Source organism: Psammomys obesus, unplaced genomic scaffold, assembly GCF_907164565.1.
Source record: "Psammomys obesus unplaced genomic scaffold, mPsaObe1.curated_primary_1811, whole genome shotgun sequence".
NCBI lineage: Eukaryota > Metazoa > Chordata > Mammalia > Rodentia > Muridae > Psammomys > Psammomys obesus.
The window spans coordinates 826,287-850,299 of record NW_026594240.1 but is presented as its reverse complement, the minus strand read 5'-3'; the positions used below and the strand labels follow the sequence as shown (position 1 = coordinate 850,299).

Sequence of the window (24,013 nt, the reverse complement as noted above, 5' to 3'; positions counted from 1 at the left end):
GAGGAGGAGGAGGAGGAGGAGGAGGAGGAGGAGGAGGAGGAGGAGGAGGAGGAGGAGGAGGAGGAGGAGGGAGGAGGAGGAATATGCCTTTTCTGTAATTGGCTCCTCCTGTGAAGCCCTGGGTGTCTCCAAGTTCACACTCCACCTGCCTGCTTCCTACCCACAGCCCTCTGCAGTGCTGGGGCCTGGATCTGATCTGCTGCTGACCTGCCCCCCAGCCCAGCGCAAGTCCTTCTGGGGAGGTAATCTGTGCCACTGAGCACCCGACTTGTCACCCCCCGCCCCTCGGATGCTGAAACACCAATGGTCCTTTCTTGTGTTGTTTCTCTGTCGGGGTAAAGAGGTGTCCTTGTGGCCTGCTATCCAGGAAACTGACTTAGCAAGCAAAGAAGAAAGCCATCAGTCAGAGACCACATCCATCTCAGCCCTGGGAGTCTAACCAGGAGGTTGACATTCTCACGAAAGGGCTGGTGCCAGAGTAGTGCTCAGCCCTGGACCCTGGGTTCAATTCCCGGCATCAATGCCAATGGAAATCAGACACAGGGCTCAAGATCAAGGAGTGCAAACGTTCAATTTGTGAAAGGAAGACTTTTGGAAAGTTAACACTGGATGAGTTCTCCCTTCTGAAAAGTCTGTCAGACTAGGAAACTGGAGTGTTGAGAGACGCAGTGACTCAGCTGGAACTGGGCTCCTGGGCTCCTACCTCCAGGACAGGAGTCCATCCTGTGCCTGCTGCCTCTGGCAAAATAAAGTAGCTTGTTTTTAAATCATCAGATAAAAACGAACTATGCAGCCCTTTACACTTCTGTCTGGAAATATTCGGTTGAAACATCAGAATGAGCGAATCGCAAGATGAAATTATAGTGGATAGATGCAGGGTTATTGGAAGCAGCTCTCTGCCGCCCTGCAGGGAGAAAGAGAGACGTGGAAGAGGGAGAGAATCAAGAGGGGGGCCAAATGTCTGGGTTATATGGTGAAGGGCCTCTGGGAGAGGGGAAGCCTGCCCCTGGGCTGGGGAATTCAGGGTAGAGGGCAGGGCACGGCAGCCACACCCGGCAGCAGGTAGGATGTCTGAAACCAAACAAATACAATTTTGTAAATATATGTAACATAGTAAGATGTTGTAATGTACATTAGGGCTTTTGTTTGTTTTGTCTCTATTTAGTCTTGGCTGTCCTGGAGCTTACTATGTAGACCAGGCTAGCTTCAAAGTTACAGAGATCTTCCTGCTTCTGCCTCCCAAGTGCAGGGATTAAAGGCCTCACCACGCCCAGTTCTCGGGAAATATTTTTAACTGACAGATAATAATCCTGTCTTTTGAGCAGGGAGTGTGGCTATAATCACAGCACTCAGAAAGCAGGGACAGGAGAGCTCTGTGGGTTCCAGGCTAGCCTGGTCTGCATGGTGAGTTCCAGGACAGTCAGGACTAAATAGAAAGAGTCTATTTAAAAAAAAAAAAAAAAAAGTGTGTATTTATGGACCTAATGTCATGTTTTGATCTACATATATAGTACAAAAAGTCTAATGTAGCTAATTAAACTTTAGCCAATCCACTGTGTGAGAAACTTAAAAATCTATTCCAGCAGCCTTGAAATATCCAACAAATTAAATGTAGTCACTGCCAATATATTACTAAAACTGATTTCTTCAATCTAAGTTTAACTTTGTATCCTTTGGCCAAAAGCTTCCCTCTCATCACTTGACAAGACTTTTTTTTTTTTCTTTTGCGCTGTCTCTTTTATGTTTCTTTGGTGAATCCTCGTGTCTCAGGTTTCATACTGCACAGTGGTGTGTCTGTACTATTTTGATTTTTCTTCTCTAAGCTACTGTGTCTCCCGGCCAAAGGCAAATCAAGACAATGAAGAGTCTTGGTGACCTTGGTGGGAAAGAACTCATGGGATTTCGGTGTGAGGGGTGCCAAGTCTTCCAGCCTACCAGTCAATTAAAAGGAGTCTCTCTCCCCCGGGGGTTGTTAACCAATCGAGGAAAGGAAAGATCAATCTCTTTTCTCCGTCACTCCTGTGCAGGGAGGCCGCTAACCAGTTAGAATCTGCCACTAGCAGCCATTAGGAAAACTGGCCAATCAGGCCATCCTTGTTCCATGGCCTGGTCGGAAGAGGCCGGGGCCGATTGGAGGGTTGGTTCCGGCTCCAAACCCTTTCCTCTCTGGGCCCCAGGTCCCGCGCTGTGGAGAAAGAGCCCTTCCCAAGCCCAGGGTTCGGAAGGTCCCCAGACGCTCAGCTAAGCTTCTCCGGGGTCGCCCCTCCTTCACCTGCCTCAGTCCACTTTCTGTCTTGTCCCTGCTCTTTCATTATCTAATTTTCCTTCTTCAAACCTTGTCGCAGGGGCGCTCAGGATTTTAAGCCTCCTCCCAGGTTACCCATCAGAATGTCCACTAACTGGTTCCGCATGATTGATGTGGTTGAAAAGTTGTGCTACTTGAGTGTCTTTCAGGAGGTAACTGCAAGGATCTTACAATAAACAGTCTCTCGGGAGCGGGGCAGAATTGAATTGCAATGATCCTAGCTATAATACCGACGATAATGATTATGGCGATTATTGAACTTTTACTGAGTACCAAGCCCTTTGCTAAAAGCTTCATGTACATTATTACCTCGAGATAAGCTGCAGGGTAAGTGCTGTTATTATGCCCAATTTTAGGAGGAGGGGCGAACGACTTAAAAGGGTTAAACAGCTTCCCCGAGGTCACACGTGATTTGGGAACCCGGGTTGGTCAAGCCCCGAACCCCGGCACAGGGGACAACGAACCCGCAGACTGCAGGCTGCAGGCTGCGGCTACTCCTCCGCCCCGCCCTCCTTCGGGCTGCGGCTCCTGCCTCTGCGGGTTCGAGGCTGGGAGCCGGAAGGAATTCAGCGTCTGCGCTCGGAAAATACCTGTTGATTGCCAGGGAGCGCGCTGGCCCGGCCCGGGGGCACCGCTGGCGGGGAGGGGGGGGGGAGGGAGGGAGCCCCGCGGTGAGGGAGGGAGGGAGGAGCGGCCGCCCCTCCCCCCGCCCTCCCCTCCCCCGCCGGGGCTCGGGGCCATAAAAATGCAGATGGAGGCGCGGTGTGAAATAACGGGCCCGTATAAATCCCTCTGCCGCCCGCCCGCAAGATGGATTGTCCGCATTGAAATTCCTCCGCGAGGATAATTAAACTCGGGGCCTCATCCGGGCAAAATTACATCCCCGTAATGGCGCCGCTCGGGGTCCCGGGAAATTGCTCCGCGGGCTTTCGGCGGCGGGTTTTATCGCCGGCCGGGGTGCGCCTGGCTGCGGCGCGCCTCTCCTCCGGGACCGTAAAGCTGCTGCCGTGATTTATCCTCCCCTCTCCCAAAGCCGATTAAATGGAGGAGCGCGGGGCCGGGGCGCCGCGGGGCCGGGCCGGGGGGGGCGGCGCAAGGACGGGGCCAAGGAGGGGAGGACAAACGGCCCCTCGGAGGGCGGCGGATTTGCCTCTATTTACAGCCGCGGCGCTCTTTATTTATGTTGTTCTTCGCGGGGGCCTGGCGAGCTCTCCCGCCGCACGCACGGACGGACGGACGGCCGCGGGGCCTCCTGCAGGCCCCGGGGCGGGGGTTCGCGGCCGCGTGTGCCGCCTCCCCACCCGCACGCGCTGCCGCCCTCGTGCTCCCCGGCGGGGACGGCCGCGGCCTGGGCTGTTAGCCCGCAGACGCGCCCAGGGCGACGGGCAGCCCGGGGCTCCCGACGTGGCTGCCCCCTGCTGCGCCGTAGGCGCCGAACCCCAGTGCCTGCTGCAGGCTCCACGCCACTTCCGAGGGCGCTGGTTTGCCCGGCTCGGTGACTGCTCGGGAAACGCCCTCGAGCCCGAGACCCCAAGTGCTGCGCGCGCCGCAGCGCCCGCCACGTCGCGGACCGGCCTTCCCCGCCGTTGGGCCCTGCGCGCACGGCGGGCGCCTTTTGTGGTTGCTCTGGTTGAGCGCCAGGTGGCGCGCTTGGTGGTGGTGCTGCGCCGCCAGCCTGGCAGGGGGCGCTGTGGCGCCCGGGCGGAGCCCCTTGCTCCGTTCGCTCTGGCCGCGCGGTAGCGAGCGCGCGTGCGCAGAGCCCTCTTTCCCGCTCGCCGCGCCCCCGCCCCTCTCCGTCTTCTCTACCCCGGGAGCAGGTAAGGCCTCGAGGCCTCGCGTCCTCCTCGTGCCGCGCAGGCGCGCGCAGCGGTCCCCCTGCGAGGACGCGTGGCCGCGCTGACCTGACTAGCTCCCACCCGGGTCCTCGCGCCCCCGCGGCCGCCGGCGTCCCCGCGCCGAGTGCGGCCCCTTCCTCCCGGCGGTGACCTCTAACCGCGCGGGCCTGGCGCCATCTTGGCCGTCTCCGGGGGCTGCGGGCTCTGCGGCCCGCCACAGGCAGATGCAGGCGTGCGGCCGCGAGCCGGGGCTGCTGGAAGCTCTCTGCTCGCCCTCGCGCCTCTCCCATTGTCATAGTCCCGCAACCTCCCCTCCTAACTCCGTCATCCTGAGTCAGAGTAGCCTTTGCCTCTTACAGTCTGCAGACTGTGAGCCGGGGGACCTCTGGCGCTCAGACGAGCTACCTCGTCGTCCAAAGCCACCACCTCCGCTAATCGGCATCCCTCACTTTGCAATAAACTGAACGTGGTAGAGAGGAGCAGAGCGGGCAAACGGCCCGCTGCACAGGTGGCTTGGGAAGGCCAGGGCAGAAGGCCTGTGTCCTTAGACACTGGTTGCTACCCAGTCTCGGCCTCCAGTGACAGCCCTGACGTGCTAGTGAAGTTGGAAGTAAAATCTTCAACGGTGGGCTAAAAGTGGAGCTTTCTATTAGGCCGCAAGCCCAGATGATGGGAGAGGGCCAAGCTTTAGAGTCTCTACCTGCCAGGTTTCCTGTCATAGGCCCCTCAGATATTGCCAGCGAGAGGGAAAGGTTTAAGGAACAGTTAAGCAGGGAGGCCATCGCTTAGGAGTTGTGATTGTGGAAGGTTGCTTTGCTTTGGCGTGATCTTGATCTGGTTAGGGGATGCTGGAAGGACTTGACGGTTGATCCCTTCTTGGGTTTATTACGAGACAGCAACGAATTATGTTATTTACATGTGTTAATTTGTAAATTATCAAAGAGTTACGTGTCGAGTACACCGCAGGCAAGCAGTGGGTTGGGCAGTACCTAGAGTATTGCAGAACTGCCTTCTGTAAGTGATGGCCTTAAGACTGTTTGGGGGAAAGTGTCTTCCTTCTTGTTTTGGTTTCTTGAAGATTGTCTCTATAAAAGCCCACTTTGGCCTCAAACTCGTGATCCAACAGGATGTCTTACTGGCCTAAAGCTCATAAACTCAGCCAGCTTCAAGCATCCCCCTGTGTCCATACACACCAGCACTGGGGGTTACAGTAAAAAGTCATTGCTTTGTGCACACACACACACACAGTCTGGTGCAGCAGGCACTACCCACTAAGCCATCACCCCAGATCATGCCTCCCTTATTCTAAAAGCTTTAAAGAAGTGTTGGGTTTTGACTCAAAAAAAAAAAAAAAACAAAACCTGAATAGTTGAGCAGCAGATTTGGTAGTAGAAAAGACAAGACAAGACGTTATTTGTTCCAGGGTTGCATTGTGTGTCCTGGAATTCCCTAGGTCGACTGGAATGCCTTTAAATCATAGGTCTGCTTGCCTCTGCCTCCTGCGTGCTGCCAGCACAGATGTGTTCCCCATATCTAGCAAAAAGTAAAGTTTTAGAAAGAACAAGACTTGAAGACAGATACTGATCTAAAAGTAAAATTCAAGCTTTTACAAGTAGCATGCCTACCTTTGTACAGGTTGAGTCCGGTTTACTTAAGGAGTAGTGTGGAACAGGCCTGCACTTCGAGTTAAGTCTTAGTTTTTGGAATAGTGACTGACGAGTGAGAGAAGGAGCTAAGGCTAGAGCATGTCAGCTAGTGTGCACTGAGGTCCTGGGTTCTACCTCCATGAGCCCTCCCAAAGGGAAAGGGCAGCGTTCCAATCCATTGACACCCCTTCTGTAGTGTTAAGGCTATGTCGTTGCATACCTTAGATAGAAAGATTATTAGAGTTGGGCCTGCACCCTTTTAACCCCAGAACTCAGGGACGCAGAGGCAGGTGGATTGCTGTCAGTTCAAGGCCAGCTGGCTCTACAAAGGGAATCCAGGACAGTCAAGGCTGCACAAAAAAACCCTGTCTAGAAAAATGAAAGAAGAAAAAAGATACTTGGAAAAGTTGTTTAAAATATTGGCACCAGAGATCTTGACTAGGAAGATCTAACGGGGAGCCCAAGAACACACTTTTTTTTTTTTCCATTGTTTTCAGGGGCAGTTAAGAGCACCTGCTGCTCTTCCAGAGGTCCCAGGTATGGTCCCAGCACATGGTGGCTCACAACCATCAGTAACTCCAGTTCCAGGAGTCCGGTGGCATCTCTAACCTTGGCACTTGTGGCACTAGGCATGCGTGTGGTGCACATACACACATACACGCATACATACGTGCGTGCATTCAGACAAAACATAAACCTGAAAATGTCTTCGATTGCTTTATTGTGTGCCATGGTGTACGTGAGGGCAGCAGACAGCAGCTCGTGGACGAGCCTTCCATCAGGTGCTCCGGGAAGCACACTTGTTTCATCAGGTTTATAGGGCAAGTGCCTTTATCCTCTGAGCCATCTTGCTGGCCCGGTGACGGGTGCTTTTAGTGTATATGCTGCCTCTCAGATAATTCTGGTTCAAGTGAGCTCGATTCGATTGGGGGAAAACACTGTCCTAAATCTTCAACTCACCTATTCCTTTGGATTTTGAGGACAAAAAAAATGTAAAACCCCTTGCTGGACTGGTGAAATGAGTTTACAGGTGATGCTAGTTAGAGTAATGCCAGTTTCTCACTGACTGGCTGCATCACGTGAAAATATTTTAAGTTGTGAAATGCTTCAGATAATCAATAAAAAGGTTGTTGGAAAACTGCCAGTGCGTTTGCCATCTAAGAACTCCCAGAAGTGTAGGGCTGTATAGGGCTGGAGGTGTCCAGCACTTAGGCCAGTGTGTGGTCTGGGGTCCAGCCCTACTGCTCCCCAGCGAAGAGGAATACCAGTTGTCTTTGCTTTTTAACAAAGCTTGCTCTAGCTCAGGCTGTTCTGGAACTTGGGCAGTCTTGGCCCTGCCTCCTGAGTGCTGGGATTACAGGTTAGAGTCACCCACATTGCTAAAATTCCATCTTTCCTAGGCCCAGACACTGAGGCCAGGGAAGATAGGCTTTTGAACCTAAAAGAAAAGAATTTAAGCAAGGGATACTGAGAAAATTACTTGGACAATCCCAGATCATGAAGTTGTTGAGATGGGTGATAGGTCTTAAAGCAGAGAGCAAGTGACTGCTTGTCCAGGCCACCAGAAAGTCACTTGATTTCAGGGTTCTGGTGTCGTCTGTAGTCCTTCATTCGGCTCTCTGAGCTAACTAAGCTTCCTAGAGCTGCTCCTCAGGTGTGGGATGAAGTTAGCAAGCAAGGAGTTGACCGTGCTGCTTCTTATTTCCAGCTCTCCTGCCTTGGCCCCTCACCCCTGAAAATGTATGCCTGCTCCAAGTTCGTCTCTGCCCGCTCCTTGGTGAGTGCATTTTCTGGAAGAATTTTGTGTTTATGTATTTACTTATTTTTCTGAGAGAATTTTAAAGGACACCTTGTCTCTTCATATTAGAGAGTGCAGAGGTGTCCAACCTTTCGATACAGTAACATGACCTTGTCATGTACAAATGTGTTGGGGTGCCTCCACCTCAACACCGGTATGTCCAACCTGCAGCCTGTGGCAGGTGGATATACATACCTCTTAGACGTGGTTCTTCACAGATGTCCTGGGGGAAGGTGAATTAGATTCTGGGAAAGGCCTTTTGCTGTAGTTCCTGGCAGGAGTGAATGTTTGCTAGGCATTCCCCTGGCCCAGATTCTCTAGAGGCCAGTTAGCTTACATCCAGATCAGGTCATTTCACTGTGTTTGTGGCATTCGAGCCCAGCCAGACATGGTAAGCAAACAGCGTGCTGCCAGCGTAGACAGGGTATATATTATATACGGGCTCTTGTCTTGAGTGAGCCTTCGGGACTTCATTCTGGGAAGTCAAGTCTGGAAAGGAAGCTTCCATACCCTCTGGAAAAGTGTTAGCCTCGGAAGCAGAATACACACAAAAGGAAGTTAATGTTAGAGGGCCAGGGGTATAGCCCTGTGGAGGATGCTTGCCTAGCATGTGCAAAGCCCAGGCTTTGATTCAGTCCTCGGAACAGAAAAGGAAAAGGAAAAAGCCAGACAGAGTGGCTCGTGTTTGGAACAGAGAACTCGAGAGGTGAGGCAGGAAGATGGGCTGGCACAGACTCGACACCAGCATAGGCTACACCGAGATCCTACCAAGAAAAGAAAAGGTCTGTGCATGGCAGTTCTGGGTATAACAGCCTGCCTGTCAGCTACATGTGTCCTGGAGACACTGTCTAGGGGCGGCTCAGAAAGGCTGTGGTCTGCCGTGAATCTTGTTTTCCAGAGGTTGGATATATGTGTTCAGGGACGGATACCCTACCCTTGGCTTTCTTGCTGCTACAGTAAATGTTAAGTGAAGCACGTCCTTCTGTGGCCCAGGTTTCTTCTGATTTGCACAGCAGAAGCCTCCTATGGCTTCTAAAAGGAAGCATGCTTTCCTTCCTTACAGCAGGAGAGTGGAGTGGTCCTGCACACAGAATCTGCTGCCCCCAGAGAGGGGCTGCGTGTGTGAAGAGCCGGTGCCTGAGACTCTAAAGCAGGAGGGTTGCTTGAACCTGGGCTGTCAGGGCCAGCCTGGGCAACACAGCAAGACTTTTGTTTCTTTGGGGTTGTTTGTTTGTTTGTTTGTTTGTTTTTAAGATTTTCTGTATGAAATTATTTCATGCATATGAGTATTCTCCTGCATGTGTTATGTGTGTGCCCTGTGTGTGCCTGGTACCCAAGGAGATGAGAAGAAGTTACTGGATCCCTTCAGCTGGAGTGATGGGTGGTTGTGAGCCACCATTGGCTGGGAATTGGACCTGGGACTTAACAGATGCTTAACCACTAAGGCGTCTCTCCAGTCCCTCTTTTGTTATTGTTTTGTTGTTTCAAGACAGGGCAGCCCTGGCTGGCCCGGAACATGTAGTGTTCCACCTTCCTTGGCTTTCTGAGTGCTGAGAGCAGAGGTGTCTACCTGTCTCTTAAACCGTGTTTGCTTGATGAGAGAGTGATTCAAGGTTCTGGCTGACTTTGAAACAATGGAAGGGTGTCAGAGAGTGTTCTGGCCTGCTTCTGAAGGCCTCCACAGTCTCCCTGACCTCCTGCCCATGTCCTTCCACCAGATCAGGAACACACCTCAGCTGCTCAGTCGCCCTCTCTCCGCAGTGCAGTTGAAGCGACCACAGATGCCAACAGATGAGGTACCTGGGGTGGAGCTGGGACTGGTTTGCTGTGGAGGGTCATCTCCCAGAACCAGTAGGGGGCATGCAGAGGACAATCACCACACGGACATTCTGAAGGACCCAGCCTTTGGCTTGAGGTGGAAATGGAAGGCAGCTAATGCTCTAGTTAGCAGTTAGCACTGGCAGCTCTGCTTTGCTGTGCTCTGTCAACTTCCATTACTAGGCCTAGTCTACTGACTAGGTGTTGGGTGTCAAGAACAGGCTCCTGCCTCAGACTCAACACTTCTAGACCATACATGATCATGAAGTCATTTGAACTCCACCTCTTACAGTAAAAAGTTCTCTTGCCAGCACTGTAGGGAGGTTTTCAGAGAAACAAATGCTTTTCCATTTGGGGAGGAACATCAGATTTGACAGCCCAGCAGTTTGAAATAGTACAATGTTTCCAAAGCAAAACAGTGGGTTGATAACAAAACCCTGCCTCTGTCTGCATCTTCTTCACAGGGCGGCAGCAGCTTGGCAGTGCAGCAGCCTCTGACCTCACTCATCTCTAGCCACAGCTTCCACACCAGTACCGTTTCAAGGGACATCGACACGGCCGCCAAGTTCATTGGGGCCGGGGCTGCTACAGTTGGGGTGGCTGGCTCTGGGGCTGGGATTGGAACTGTTTTTGGGAGCCTCATCATTGGCTATGCCAGGTAAGTTACCTGGGCCATCTGGCTCTGCTGTGTGTTCCAAAGGACAGGTCTAGAACTGCACTCTCCGGTACAGAGGCCGCTGGTGTTGTTACTTTTTATTTAAATATCTGGGTTTTGTTTGTTCCTTTGTTTGAGACAGAGTCTTGCTGTGTAGCCCTGGCTGCCCTGGAACTCACTCTATAAACAGGATGGCTTAGATAAGCCTACCTCAACCTCCCAAGTGCTGCCTTATTCAACTTTTAATTAATTAAAAACACAAGCTAAGCTAGGCACGGTGGCACACACCTTTAAACCAGCACTCAGAAGGCAGGGGCTGGTGACTCTGTTGATGGGAGGGTAGCCTGGTGTACAGGGTTAATTCCAGGATGAGATACACAGGGAAATCCTGTCTGGGAAAAAGAGTAAGGGGTTGGTAAGATGAGTCACCTGACAACAGCTTGTCCAGTGCTCTCTCCCTCACATGGGCGTGGCAGCACACTCGAGCACACACTTGTGTACACATCTACACGTAATAAATACTAATTTTTTTCTCATATCACCCTAGCTCACAGAGCTCTGCCTGTCTCTGCCTCCTGAATGCTGGCATTAGAGGCATGTACAGCCACACTTTGCTTTAATTTTTTTTTTAATATAAAGACTACAAGCTAGGTATGATGACTCCTATAATGCCAACAGTTATGAGATAGAAGCAGAGCAGTCAGAAGTTCTGACTGGGTTAGCCTGGGCTACATGGTAAGTTCAGGCCACCCTAGTCTATATGAAGCCCTGTCTCAACATAGAATTGAGGTTTTCCATTCCTCTCTTGTGCAGTTTCAAGTGCTTAGGAGTGGAGTAGCCTTAGTTAAATGCAGATCAAAGCTGTTTTGAGCAGCCATAGTGAAAGGCAGAGCCTGCCAGGCCAAGCCTGTGGGCTGCATTTAGACCTGTTTTTCTGTGGTTGGGTTAAAATTTCATTTTTTGAGACAGGGTCTTAACTGTGTGGCCCTGGGTACCTCAAGTCCTGCATCCCAAATGGTGGGATTACCACCTAGTTTTTACCTTCTTTAAAGTATTTTTAGCTAGCTAGCTCTTTCTTTTTCTCTTCCTCTCTCTCTGAGATTTACTTAGTTATTTATACAATGTACACATGCATGCCAGAAGGGGGCACCAGATCTTACTGTAGATGGTTTTGAGTCACCATGTGGTTGCTGGGAATTGAACCCAGGGCCTCTGGAAGAGCAGACAGTGCTCTTAAGCTCTGAGCCGTCTCTCCAGCTCAGGGTTTAAAGTGCTGGCTTGATAGGAATCTGTGCTCCATCACATGACATGCACAGTTATGCTTTCACTCTAGAATAAATTTTAGGACAATAGACTCCGAGTTCCAAAAGGCCTAAGGTGAAAACTCTGGCCCTTCACAGAAAAGGGTTGCCCCTTCTGAGCTGGCACTCAGTTGGTGACGTTTGCCACCTCTCTGGGGGTTCCCTCTGTCGCTCTGGGACAGCTGCCTCTGCTTCCAGCCCCACTGGTCCCAGACACCTGGGACTACATCGTCTACAATTTCTGGACAAGTCACTGAGAGCTAAATTAACCCTCTAGAGACCAGCAAGTTATCCTAATGCCTGGGGAAATAGGGTTCTTTTTTCAGAATTTGCATTAAAGAGGAAGCCTGAGTACGATGTCCGCAATTCTGCTAAGAGTTTGTGTGTTTGTGTTGATTTACCTAACCCATAAGACTTCCATAGGTACCAGGATAAGGAAAATGAAAATTATATATTGTCTTTCAAACTTAGGACATAGTTGTCCTGTTTTTATTCATATCATAAATACCATGGCTACTTGCACCATCTTGAATCCCAAAATCCAAGCTTTGGTGGCACTTGGGAGTCAGGCTCAGGTGAATCTCTTGAGTTTGAGGCCAGCCAGGTCTACAGATCGAGTTTCACAACATTCTCCAGATCGAGTTTCACGACAGCCAGAGCTGCACAGAGAGACCCTGCATCAAAAACCAAAACCATTAATTAATAAAGAATAAAAAAAATGCATCAAAAAAGAAAGAAAGAAAAAACCAAAACCATTTAAAGACAACAACAACAAAAAACTTGAATGTTTTCAGATGACCAAGGAAAGTTAGCCCTTTGCCTCTCCTACTTTCTGGAGCAGTGTTATGCCCATAGAGTCCTGGGTCACAGGATGTGAACGCAGCCCATCTGCAGTTTGCTACTGTGTCCTATTAGGGCTGTGTCTCCTTCCTGCTCTGGCCCTGGATGTTGCGTATGCAGCCTGTGGTTCTAAGTGACTCTGATAGGGAGAGCCACCGGGAAGGTGTGTGCACATCCACCATGTAACAGCACCCGAGACTGTCCCCCTCTAACCCTCTGTTGACATCTTAGGGCTAGAATTCGGGTACAGTGGGTTCTCCCTCCATGGATCTTTTTATAAATAAATGTGCGCCTTAGACATTGGCCTTTTCCTTGTGTGCACCAGAAATTCAGTCTTCTCTCCTCTTTCCCAGGAACCCTTCCTTGAAACAACAGCTCTTCTCCTACGCGATTCTGGGCTTTGCCCTCTCAGAGGCCATGGGGCTCTTTTGCCTAATGGTGGCCTTTCTCATCCTCTTCGCCATGTGAAGCAGCTGTTTCCACTTCTGCCTCCCACAGCTCTTTCGTGTCCCGTCTGCCCTGTGCGCTCCTTGTCCTGAGCCCGCCAGGAAGTCTTGGGGAAGTGCTTGGCTCGGGGTTTGACAGAGAAGACAAATAAATGCTGTATTAATAAGATGTTTCTTGAGTCTCCTGTGTATGTTTCTTTCCCACACTTGGCAGAGTGCCTTGTTTAGAGTACAAGGCCAGGGTAGTGATGGTTCTAAACTCTGCAGGGATCTGGCTGTGTTCGTTTTAGTTGTTTTTTTTTTTTTTCCTTTAAGATTTATTTTATGTATGTGGGTGTTTTGTCTGCGTGTCTGTCTGCACACCAGGAGAAGGCATCAGATCCCATGGGAATACAGTTACAGATTGTTGTGAGCTGCCATGTGGTTGCTGGGATTGAACTCAGGTCCCCTGCAAGAGCAGCCAGTGCTCTTAACTGTTGAGGTTAGCCTGGGCTACGTGAGACTGTCTCAGATCTGAGGCTAAATGGGAAACTGAGGTGGGCGATGATGTGAGGTTCTGGCCTCTACATGTGTGCACATACAAGTCTACACAAAAGGCACCTTCCCGTCCTCCCTGACTTAGGGACTGTGCTCAGGGGTCGAGAGGAGTCTATCTGAGGTTTGGCAGCAGCTAACTTCTGGGCTGTGGGACTGACTTCTGTCTCCCGGCCCCTCCCTTTGGTTTATTCCCTCGAGTGTGAACCGTGGTGGGAGGCCTTCCTGCCCGACCTTCCCTTCCAATCAAGTATATGCTTTTCCCTTCTTAATCCTAGGACTGAGGTGAGGTGAGCCGACCCCTTTGGGGAGAGCAAAGCTTTCTGGCCCATGTGATTTTCATGAGATGGTTCTGTAGACATTTGACAGATTTTCTCAGGAGTCACGGTAACTGGGTCGTCAGCTGAGGACCCTAGAGACGTGTGGGGTGAAGGCGTGTTGTGTTCAGTATAGAGTAACGAATTTAAAAGCAGATTTTTAAAGATCTGTCCAACTTCGTAACCTTGGTTTCTGCTTGGCCTGGCTTTCGAAGAGCCCATGATTTGAAATCAAGGTGCTCAGGAGTTGGTGTCTGTGTAACACTAACCGGTTTGTTTTTCTTTTTTTTAAAGATTTATTTATTATGTATAGTGTTCTGTCTGCATGGCCAGAAGAGGGACCAGATCTTAATGTAGGTGGCTCTGAGCCACCATGTGGTTGCTGGGAACTGAACTCAGGACCTTTAGAAGAACAGCCAGTGCTCTTAACCTCTGAGCCATCCCTCCAGCCCCACTAACTGGTTTTAACCGGTAACTTTTCAAGACTTGTGCTTTTCCCATCGGTAACCAACAGTGCTTCTCGCCCCAAGAGCCATGCAAGGAGGTATGAAGACACTTGGAGTGTTCAGAGAGGACAGTTGTCAAAATTCAGTATGCTGATTTTAATGCTTTCTCATTCTTCATGGGCCTTGCTGCCTATTTGAGCCATTTTCTAGGTAGCTTTCCCTTTTGGTTGACATAAGGAAGAGAAGTTTTTTAGTTTGACAGAAAAGTTTCTTCAGGATTGAGCCAGGGATGCTGCAGGCAAAGACTTGCTTTCCTGTTAAAGCCTCAGTAGAAGTAAATGGTAAAATCATCTAAATGTTAAGCTGGGTGTGGTGGTGCACGCTTTTAATCCGAGCATCCAGGAAGAAGCAGAGGCTGGCAGATCCCTTAGTTTGAGAACAGCCGGGTCAGGAAGGAAGGAAGGAAGGAAAGAAGGAAGGAGGGAGGGAGGGAGGGAGGGAGGAAGGAAGGAAGGAAGGAAGGAAGGAAGGAAGGAAGGAAGGAAGGAAGGAAGGAAACGAAAAAGAATCACCCAAATGTTACATAGCAGTAAGGAGGCGCCCTACCCCAGCACCACAGGATGGCTTTGTTAGTGTAAGACTTTCTCACAAGGTCATCAAGCGTGATCAAACCACAACCAGCAATACCTGCACCTCAGCTTGAGTTGTTATCTAGAAAGCTGGGGCAGCTGTGTGTGGCCTTCAGTCGGGAGCTGAGAGGAAGGAGGAAGAATGGCAGCAGCTGGGGAATATGGCTGTAGTCCTCCAAGTGTTGAGCAATAAAACTTTTTATTTAGCCATATCTCAAAATACCTTAGCTTTTCCCAATCTGTTCTGAGCACACAGCACTGGTCAACTTGGTATTCTCACTATTTGGTAAGGAAAACTAAAGCCTGAGAAGATCTGTTAGTCCCCAGGCATTCCTCAAAATTTCCTTATTTTGCCAGGCCGTGGTTGGTGAAGGCCTTTAACCCCAGCTCTCAGGAGGCAAGAGGCAGGCAGACTCCTGAGTTCGAGGCCATCCTGGTCTATCGAGTAAGTTCCAGGTCAGCCAGGGCTACAAGAGAAATCCTGTCTCAAAAACTAAACCAAAGATACAAACCAATCCGTATGTTTGAACATTACTTCAAGACACTCGCTATTAGTACATTGTGACCAGATGCCCACTTTGCAAGTGACAAAGGCCGCACAGAGAAAACTTGGCATCAGGCAGGGTGTGCTCGGCCTCTCAGAGGTACTTCATCCTGCTTCTTCCTGTCTCTCCAGGGATCCATTTCTCTCACCTCTTGGTTAAGTACTTGGATAGGCAGAAGTTTGAGTTGTTCTGTGTGTATCCAGACACTGTCCTGCGTGTGGAGTCAGTTCTGCAGCTCCTTGCTGAGGCAGCGCCCTTTGTTTCTGTGCATAGAAGAGCTGGGATTCCAGATGCTGTTGCTTCTATGCTAGTGTTTTGGTTTTTAGGGGGGAGGTTTATACCATAGTGCTGGTGTGGAAGTCAGAGGACAACCTGAAGCAGTCAGTTCTACCATGTGGGGCCTAGGAATGGAATCTAGGTCATCAAGTCTGGCAGAAAGTGTCTTTATCCCTGAGCCATCTTCCTGAATCCATGGGTTTTACATGGGTTTTGGGGATCAAAGGTACTCTGCTAACCACTGAGTCATCTCTCCAGCCCTAAGCAAAATCCTTTTAAATGAACCTTTAAAAAGAGCTAAGCCAGGCATGGTGGCATACGTTGGAAGGCAGTAGAAAGGTCTTGACTTGGAGGTCTGCCTAGGGTACATAGTACAACCCGCCTCAAAAGCAGAAGATACAAGAGCCGCAGGTATAGCTCTGAGATAGACTGTTTGCCCAGTGTATGTGTGCAATGCCCTTGTTCCAGCCCCAGCACAATATAAACAAACGACTCCTGACACATGCTGCTGTGTGCCCCAGACTGTGCATTCGACATCCCCCCCCCCCAGCTTAGGGCGCATGGCACCGTGTGTTGGCTTAGGTACTGGGAAACCGCCACCTCCAGTCACATTAACAGTACAAAGCTTTCTTATTCTGTCAGCATTAGAGGAGATCAGGTTTGAGGGAAGGATTTAATGGACTATTACTTGCTTTGTAGCCAGAGAACCATTTGCAAAGATAGACAGTAGCCTCTCTGCTAAGAATGACATCCTAACCAGTGGTCAAAACAAGTAGAGAACATCTCATGACTTCAAGAAGAGACTCGTCAGCAGGTAAATCAAATTCCATTTTCTCAGAACCTCCAGAGAAAGGCCCAGCCCGGACGGCAACTTGCCGCCTGGCTTCATTGGCACTAATGTAGCACAGGAAAGCTGAACAGGAAAGACTCTCAATGGGCAGGGCACACGTGCTGCAGAGCCTTTTGATTTGTGTGAAATAGGTACCTTTTTCTTTGGCGTTTAAGAATCAGACGGGTCCAGGCGTGGTGGCACATGCCTGTATTTTCGGTATACAACTCTGCCTGCACTGGAGGCAAGGAAAAGAAATCTGGACCATTTCTGAGGTTTCTCAGTGAAGACCTATTTTTAATTACCATCCCTGCTGCCATCTTGCAAATGAGTACACCTTCCCTGCTCCTGGGCCTGTTTTACCACTCCAGTCATTTACCGGGGGTTCTGAGCACACTCAGTTTAGCTGGCACAGCTCTCCCCGGCATAGATATTTTTAACCGTGGTGGATTGTGGCCTTCCAGGAACTGTGAAGCTGCTTTTACAGAAAGGCTCTCTGCACATCTTGGAGTGGGGGGAGCTGGCTGGAATGAGGTGTCTGTGCACTGTGAAGGGATGGTTTCTGAGCTAAGCAGACTTGTGGCCCCTCTACACTCTCTATGGCTTCTCCATCCACATCCCCTAACACCTGGAGCAGGAACTTCAAGTTTCCAAAACATAGCTGCAGAGTAACAAACAGCTATACCTGCTCCCTTAGCAACAGGGACAGTCATTGGGGATTTGAGGTAGGAAACTGTTTACAGCAGGGAAACTTTACTCAGCACAAAAGACTCAAGGGCCAGGGGGATGTTTTCAGGAGAATGCTTATGTACCATGAGCCAGGCGCTGGATTCAATCCCCAGAACCACAAAAGCTAAAACCATAGAAGAATCATGCAGTTTTCAGAAAGTAGCTTGATCCTATGGAATCATCCAGACTGAAAGTTCCAGAATCCTGGCTCAACTTACTCACTGAGCTTTTGTTAACTTCCTGTGCTGTGTGATTCTCCCTTGTGAGATGAGATGCCTCCCGAGATGCCGTAGAAATAAATGAAATCAGTACATTTTTTAAAATCTGTTTTTCTTTTTGCTTTGCTTTAGTTTTTGGTTCTGGAGATTGAACCCAGGACATCACCATGCCAAGCATAAGTTCTACCACTGAGCACAAAATTAGGCTTTAAAATGACTTGTTGGAAAGACTAGACTGTAAATTCTCTCTCTGCTGTTTCTTAGTTACCAATTTACCAAGAGTAACTTAACACTGGGATTCTCTGCCAGCACTAAAATTAGACTCTACTGCTCTTCTTTTCCCTTCTTGCTTTTGCTTAGGAGACGTGGGAGAGACATCTGCCCTGCTAGATCTAGACTAAAGAAAAAGGTTTAGGAAACACTTTACCCAACCTGCTATCATCTCTTCAGAAGATTCCAAATCGGCCCTGGGTTTTGATGACTTGACTCTTGTAGAAATACATCTGAGAAAACCTGGGTGATAGAAGAGGGTAAAGAGAACTGGAATGCTGGGGAGGAAGCTGGCTCTGAGGTCCCGGCTCCCTCACTGTCAGATCACAGCAGGGCCCAGTGGTAATACTGAGCGTGCTGACATCTCCAGGCGTGGGAAGGTCAAGCAGTGGGCACTTTTCCTGCCCAGAGACACAGGAATAAGGAACAGGCAGGGAGGAACCCAATCTTTTCCAGCTGCAATCCAGAGAGAAAGGAACAAATTTTTCACCAGAGAAGATTGTGTAAACAGCGCCTTTGGCTGCAGCCATAGCGCTGGGGAAGAAAAGAAAGGGATCTTTGTTCTCCCCCACCCCAGCCCAAGCACAATCGGAGAGCTGGGATTGTTTGCTTTGGCAAGGGACTCCCTGCTTGGAAAGACTGCTGAGGCCTCTGTCGGGTTTCCCTGTGGTGCTGGGAAGGAGACACCCCCAACCTAAGGCCTCTACCTAAGGAAGCCGTGGGGAGCAGCAGGCTGAGGCTTCTGGCACCGTCTCCTGCTCTGTTCACTGCCTGTCTTCTGACCCTCAGTACAATTTGTTAGTTTAGTTGACTTCCATCTTCCTGTCTCTGAGGGTGCTTTTCGTTCTTGCACTAATGTTCAGTTGCAAAAGAAACTATGTTTTTGCTGGGCAAGGTGGCTGCAATCCCAGCTTTGGGAGATAGAAGCAGAAAAATCAGGGGTTCCAGGCCAGGCCTCGCTACATGGGTACTTTGAAGCCAGCCTACACTACAATTAGCCTTGCCTCAAACACCACCGCCTCAGTGCTGCCCTGACACTCCCCCCCAAAAAAAAATACCTACATTTTGATAGAGCAAAGTGAGGTCAGGGCTCCTCTGTAAGGTGTTACCAATAAAAGGGGATTCTGAGAGAGCCGGTCATGATGCCACACACCTGTGATCCTAGCACCAAAGGCAGACCCAGGAGGAGCAGGAGTTCAGAACCAGGCACGGATACATTGTGAATGGGAGGCCAGCCTGGGACACGTGAGGGGGACTGCGGGGTCATCTTCTCCGCCCTGTGATCGTTAGGTACAGTTACATACGATGCTGAGGTGGCGGTGGCAGGCCGATGCCTTCGGCTGGCGTTCTTCCTCTGTGCTTGCCTGTGGCCACGTGCCCTGCTTACCACATCTGGAGCTGCAAAGGGTCAATACTTCAGCATATGAGTTGTGAAATGTGTGCGAGTCAATCCGTAACAAGAGGTCACCCGGCTCTGTTCGCTGTACTGTGCATCTCCTAAGAGTCAGGAAGTTATCCAGGGTCTCTGACGTCCAGTGTCTCCCTGGGGTCCATAACCCACATTACTGCTTAGTTGTCTTTGGAAACATGGGCTTCACCAGTGAGCTTCCTGCTGAAAAACCGTCCAGTGGCTAAGTAGGCTACCAAGTCCAGGTCACTCCTAGTGGTAAGTAAAATCAGGGTATATCCCAAGGGGTTTCTTTCTTGCCTCTTTTCTGTCTACTTCATATCACTTCTTTGCCCAGTCACCATGAACTCCAAGTCCCCTGCCTTCCTCCGCGCTGGGCCCACATACTCCTTCCGGTCTCGTTTTCCTCCGTGATTTCCCCCAGGCAGTGTTTTTTTAATACTTACCTTATTCCAGCGGGTTCGAATGAGACCCAGCAGGCATCCTTGGTTCCTTCATTGTGCTCAGCCCTCGGGGTTGCCAGTGCTGTGGTCTCGCTCACATGGTGCCCTAATGGCCCATCCTGGCCTCCCTGCTTCGGCACATGCCTCCTCCCCAGTCTAGCCATCACATAAAGCAACATTTTGTTACTCAGAATGAAACTGCCTACAGTAGAGCAGGGGAGGTGGCCCGGTGGGCAAACGCTTGCAGCTTAAGCAAAGGGACTTGCATTTGGACCCCCGAGGCTCTGCAAGGAGCCACGCATGTAGGGGTTCACGCCCACAGCCCCTGAGCTGGGGAGGCAGACACAGACACACAGTCACGCTACAATTATAACTGTGTGCTGTAGACATTTTCATTCCAGCAGCTCCCCGGGGCCTCTGTAGGAGTTCTACCACCTACCACAGCCCCAGCAGCCACTGATCCGATTTCCGTCCTTGAGGTTTGCTTTCTCTAGAGTGTTGGGAAAGGATTTTGGGGGTCATGCATGGAGAGGCAGTGCGTCCATATGCTGGCATGCCCTGCTCCTATTGCCAGCGCTCTCTCATTGAACGGCGTTCTGTAACCTGGTCGTCAGCTGGTGTGCATTTGTATGGCCTCCAATTCAGGGCCGTCTCGGTGCAGCCCCTGGGAGGGTCATGCGCAAGTCTCTGTTTGGATATGTTCCTATTTCTCCTGGATTTCTGGCTTATGTGGTAACAGATGTAGGTGGACATAAGATATTGCCAAAAACTATTTTCCAGGACGGGTATTGACTTTGAACTCGTGCAGTGGCGTTCGAGCCCTGGCTGCTCCACTCCTTCCCAGCACTGCTTTAGACTGCCTGTATTTTAACTTTTAGTCGTTCTACACCTCTTTTATATATGATTTCAACTCTCTCTTTTTTTAATTTGGTTAAGTCTCTATTCAAATCTTTTGTTAATACTTAAGGCCAGTCATCTTATCATTAAATAATGGTATTTCATTTGTGACGTCTCACTGCCATAGCCCAGGTTGGCTATGGTTCCTCAAGTGTAATAATTACACTGTGTACCTGCCTCTTTGTAAAAATAGTTTATGTTCTTGTATTCTAAGAAATGTCTGTTTTACTGGAGGTTACACAGATTGGGTTTTAGCTGGGCATAATAATTCATGCCTTTAATCCCAGCACTGGGCAGGCAGAGGCAGGTGGTTCTCTGCGAGCTAAGTGCAGGCCTGGTCTACATACAGAGCTATAGGTCAGCAAAGGCTACACACTAAGACCGTGCCTCAAACAAAACACAATTTAAAAAAGAAAAAAGTCTTAAGTTCTACTTTCTTCTAAAAATTTTTGTATTTTTAGGTTTTATATGTAAGTCTATCACCAATTTCAAGTTGCTTTTTTATGTGATACAAGTATGAATTGAAATTTTCTTTGCATTTAGTTATTAATTATTTCACTATTTTTTTTGCAAAGATTGTCTTTTTTTCACTGACTTAGCTTGCTAACTTTGTTAAAACTTAAGTCTCCACATACATGCATTAATATAAATGTTTATCCTTATGAACATACACTGTGGCTTCATTTCTATAACCTTGTCCTAAATCTTGAAATCAGACATCACACACAGACTCACAGTAAGACTTAAAACAAAAAGAAAGGAAAGACTTTGGGTTAGTGGGTAAAGATACCTTTAGCAAACCTTCAGAGGCGGTAAGCAAGACACTAGAAACTTTATCAGGGTGCAGAGCGGCCACACCTGCTCCCGTGAGGCACCTCGCTATTCTGTCCCGCAGTACCGTATGAATGGTGACCACACTGAAAAAGCAGGTGTTTAGGCAAGTGAACTGAATGGATAGTTCTCAGAAAAAGAAAGGAAAACAACTGTTTTGAGTCAAGGCCTGCTACACGGTCTGCGGCTGCCTACAAGCGCACAGTGTAGGCTGGCCTCAAACTCGTGACCCTATGCTCTTAGCGTCACAGTTATTGAGATCATAGGCTTATATCAGCATGCTTGGCTTTTTAATTCTTTTCTTCATCTACTTATTTTTATTTGTTTGTTTGTTTGTTTGGGGGTTTTGTTTTTGCTTTTCAAGGCAGGATTTCTCTGTGTAATAGCCTGGTTGTCCTGGAACTCACTCTGTAGACCAGGCTGGCCTTGAACTCACAGAGCTCTGCCTCTCTCTGCCTCCCCAGTGCTACCACCACATCCAGCTACTTCTTTTTATTTTATGTGTGTGGCTGTTTTGGCTCGCACCATGTTCATGCTGGAGGAAGGCAGAAGAAGGTGCACGGGACTTAGAGGTGGGAGGCGTGCCATGGGTGACGGGAACCGAACCCGGGTTCTCTGAAAGAGCGTTTGCTCTTAACCACCGCATCATCTCTCCAGCCAGCCATTGCTTTTTTATTTTTGACTAAAGAATAACTCCAAGCATACCTGCCAGTCTTTCTTATTTTCCTCCATCCATTCCTTCCTACCTTTGTCCCCACTGAATAATTCAGTTTAAAGGCTATCAGGTTGAACTGGGCTATAGTTCCACAGTAGAGTGTTTGCCTAACATGTTCAAAGCCCTGGGTTCAAACCCTAGCATGTACACACACACACATACAAGTGTGGTAGCAGACGCCTGTAATTCCAGCACTTGGGAGGTTGAGGCAGGAAGACCTAAATTTAAAGCTTCCCTGTGGGAGGTATCAAGACTGTGTAAAAGATGAAGAAAAGGGGGAAGAAAAAGAAACTGTGCGGTGCAGGGCACATGCTACAGCCCAGTGCTGGGATGTGTTCAGACCCAGCCTGCTCTATATTATGGTTTCAGAACAGCCAGGGCTCAGAGAAGAACTGTCTCTCTCTCTCTCTTTCTCTCTCTCTCTCTCTCTCTCTCTCTCTCTCACACACACACACACACACACACACACACCCAAACAACAAAAATAGCTAAACACAAATATAGGTAAAAATTCAATGCTAGAAAAAAAATTAGACTCTAGAAGAAAACAGTGAAACTTTTAGTAACTTTGGGTTTGGCAAAGACATTTATTTATTATTCTTTGATTTATTTCCTTATGTGTGTGTGCATGTGTATGGGTGTGCTCATGTGCACACATCTGGTACTGTGTGAATGTCAGAGGACAACTTTACAGCAGCCGGCATCTTCTTCCACCACGGGGGTACAGCTCAGGTCATCAGAGTTGGCAGCCAGTGCCTTCATGGCTGAGCCACACCGCTAGCCCTGGCAAAGATTTCTTCAAGGGAACAAAGTGCCGTGGAGACGACTCAGTAAGTGACGGTGACACACACATAAAGACCCCTCAGATCTCCCTCACGCACCAACAAAGCCAGGCAAGACCTACATCCCAGACCTGGGGAGGCAAAGACAGGAGCCCTGGGGCCTGGCGGCCAGCCTAGCGAGCCAGTGAGCTCTGCTCTCATTGAGAGACCCTGTCTCCAAACATGAGGCCCAGCGCTGGAGACATGGTTCAGCAGTTACACACGAATACCTCTTTTGCTCCAACACCCATGCTAGGCAGCTCATAGCTGCCTGCAGCTCCAGCTGGGGAAATCAGAGCTTCTGGCCTTCTTGGTCACCTTCCTATGCATATGCCCCCCACACAGTTAAAATTAATAAATAAAAGCACTGGAGGGTTGTCTTAGCAGTTAAGAGCAATTGTTTTTATAGAGTTCAATTACCAGCACACGCATCAGGCAGCTCACGACCCTGTGAGAAGGAAAACACCCTGAATGTCGGTGGCACCATAGCACAGCCTAGAATCCGGGACTGAATAAAAGGGGAAGAGGAGGAAGCCAGCTGGGCAGCTTTCATCTGTCTCTGTGTCCTGACGAGGCCTCCACTTCTCCTGCCACCATGCTTTCCCTTCCAGGTGGACTTTGGTTCTCCGAGGTGGGAGCCAGAGTAAGCCCTTCCTCACTTAGGTCGCTCTTTGTAGGGGCTTGCCCATAGCAAGAAGGAAAGAAACCGACATGTACGGAGCAGCTGTCCTCTCAGCTGTACAAGGCCGAGCTCGTTAGTGTCCTGTCACGGCAGAGAGGGGCTGGTGAGGTAGTTACGCTCCTGAAGGACACTTTCTTCAGTGCTGCGGCCATGCCCACCTTGCCGGTTAACCCCTCACCCATGAGACACCAAGCCGGACTGGACTGGAATCATTTCTTTGGTCTGTCGTTGCTGTCCTACCACGGGTGAGGAGGCATTTGCTCATCTTCCCAACACAGGCTTGTGCAACGTAACACAATAAGCTGTGGCTTATGCAGTTACAGAGGTGGGAAGTCCTACGGTCTGCAACCGGGAGCCCCAGGGAAGTTGGTGGTGTAACTTCTGTCTGCCTCTTCAAAGCCTGAGGACGGATGACTCTCCCTTAAAGCGCCAGCACCCACACGGACGTAAGCCTTGCTCTCTGTGACTCTTTCTGAGAGAAAGTCACAGCGTGCTTTCTGGCCTGTCTTACTTTCTTCTCAGCACCTCTCTTTCTCTTAACCCTTGGGCTTAAGCCTATTTTAAAATATCGTTAATCCTCAACTCCATTTTTTTTTTTAAAAGACCCAAAAGAAGTTGGTAAGTTGTGGTCCTCACACGAGAGGATGCGTATGATGCTTGAAATGTGCAGAGTGACTCCCCAAGTGCTGGTTCGGGCCACAGTGCCCAACCCACCTCTTGTCCAGTTCAGACTTCTAATGGATCAGATGAGGCCCAATTACATGAGAAAGGCAAATTGC

General features: G+C 49.6%; 1 protein-coding gene across 4 annotated transcripts; it reads left to right on the top strand.

The window, feature by feature from the left end:
- The first annotated feature begins 2,246 nt into the window (after positions 1 to 2,246).
- On the top strand, positions 2,247 to 12,813 carry Atp5mc2 (ATP synthase membrane subunit c locus 2). 4 transcript variants are annotated; one of them, XM_055618282.1, is made up of 5 exons: positions 2,364 to 2,457; positions 7,495 to 7,563; positions 9,303 to 9,380; positions 9,867 to 10,060; positions 12,552 to 12,813. In XM_055618282.1, exons 1-5 carry the CDS (start codon positions 2,389 to 2,391, stop codon positions 12,664 to 12,666), a joined length of 525 nt encoding a protein of 174 aa, XP_055474257.1. In that variant the 5' UTR covers positions 2,364 to 2,388; the 3' UTR covers positions 12,667 to 12,813. The 4 variants fall into 4 exon arrangements, with proteins under 4 accessions (XP_055474260.1, XP_055474257.1, XP_055474261.1 ...); XM_055618286.1 differs by lacking the exon at positions 2,364 to 2,457 and adding an exon at positions 4,033 to 4,122; XM_055618287.1 differs by lacking the exon at positions 2,364 to 2,457 and adding an exon at positions 6,284 to 6,323.
- The last annotated feature ends 11,200 nt before the right edge of the window (positions 12,814 to 24,013 follow it).

Coding starts and splice junctions, on each gene's coding strand:
- Atp5mc2 (XM_055618282.1), top strand. CDS start 2,389: ATGTCCACTAACTGGTTCCGCATGATTGATGTGGTTGAAAAGTTGTGC. Junction 2,458..7,494: donor ACTTGAGTGTCTTTCAGGAG/GTAACTGCAAGG, acceptor TCTTATTTCCAG/CTCTCCTGCCTTGGCCCCTC. Junction 10,061..12,551: donor CTCATCATTGGCTATGCCAG/GTAAGTTACCTG, acceptor CCTCTTTCCCAG/GAACCCTTCCTTGAAACAAC.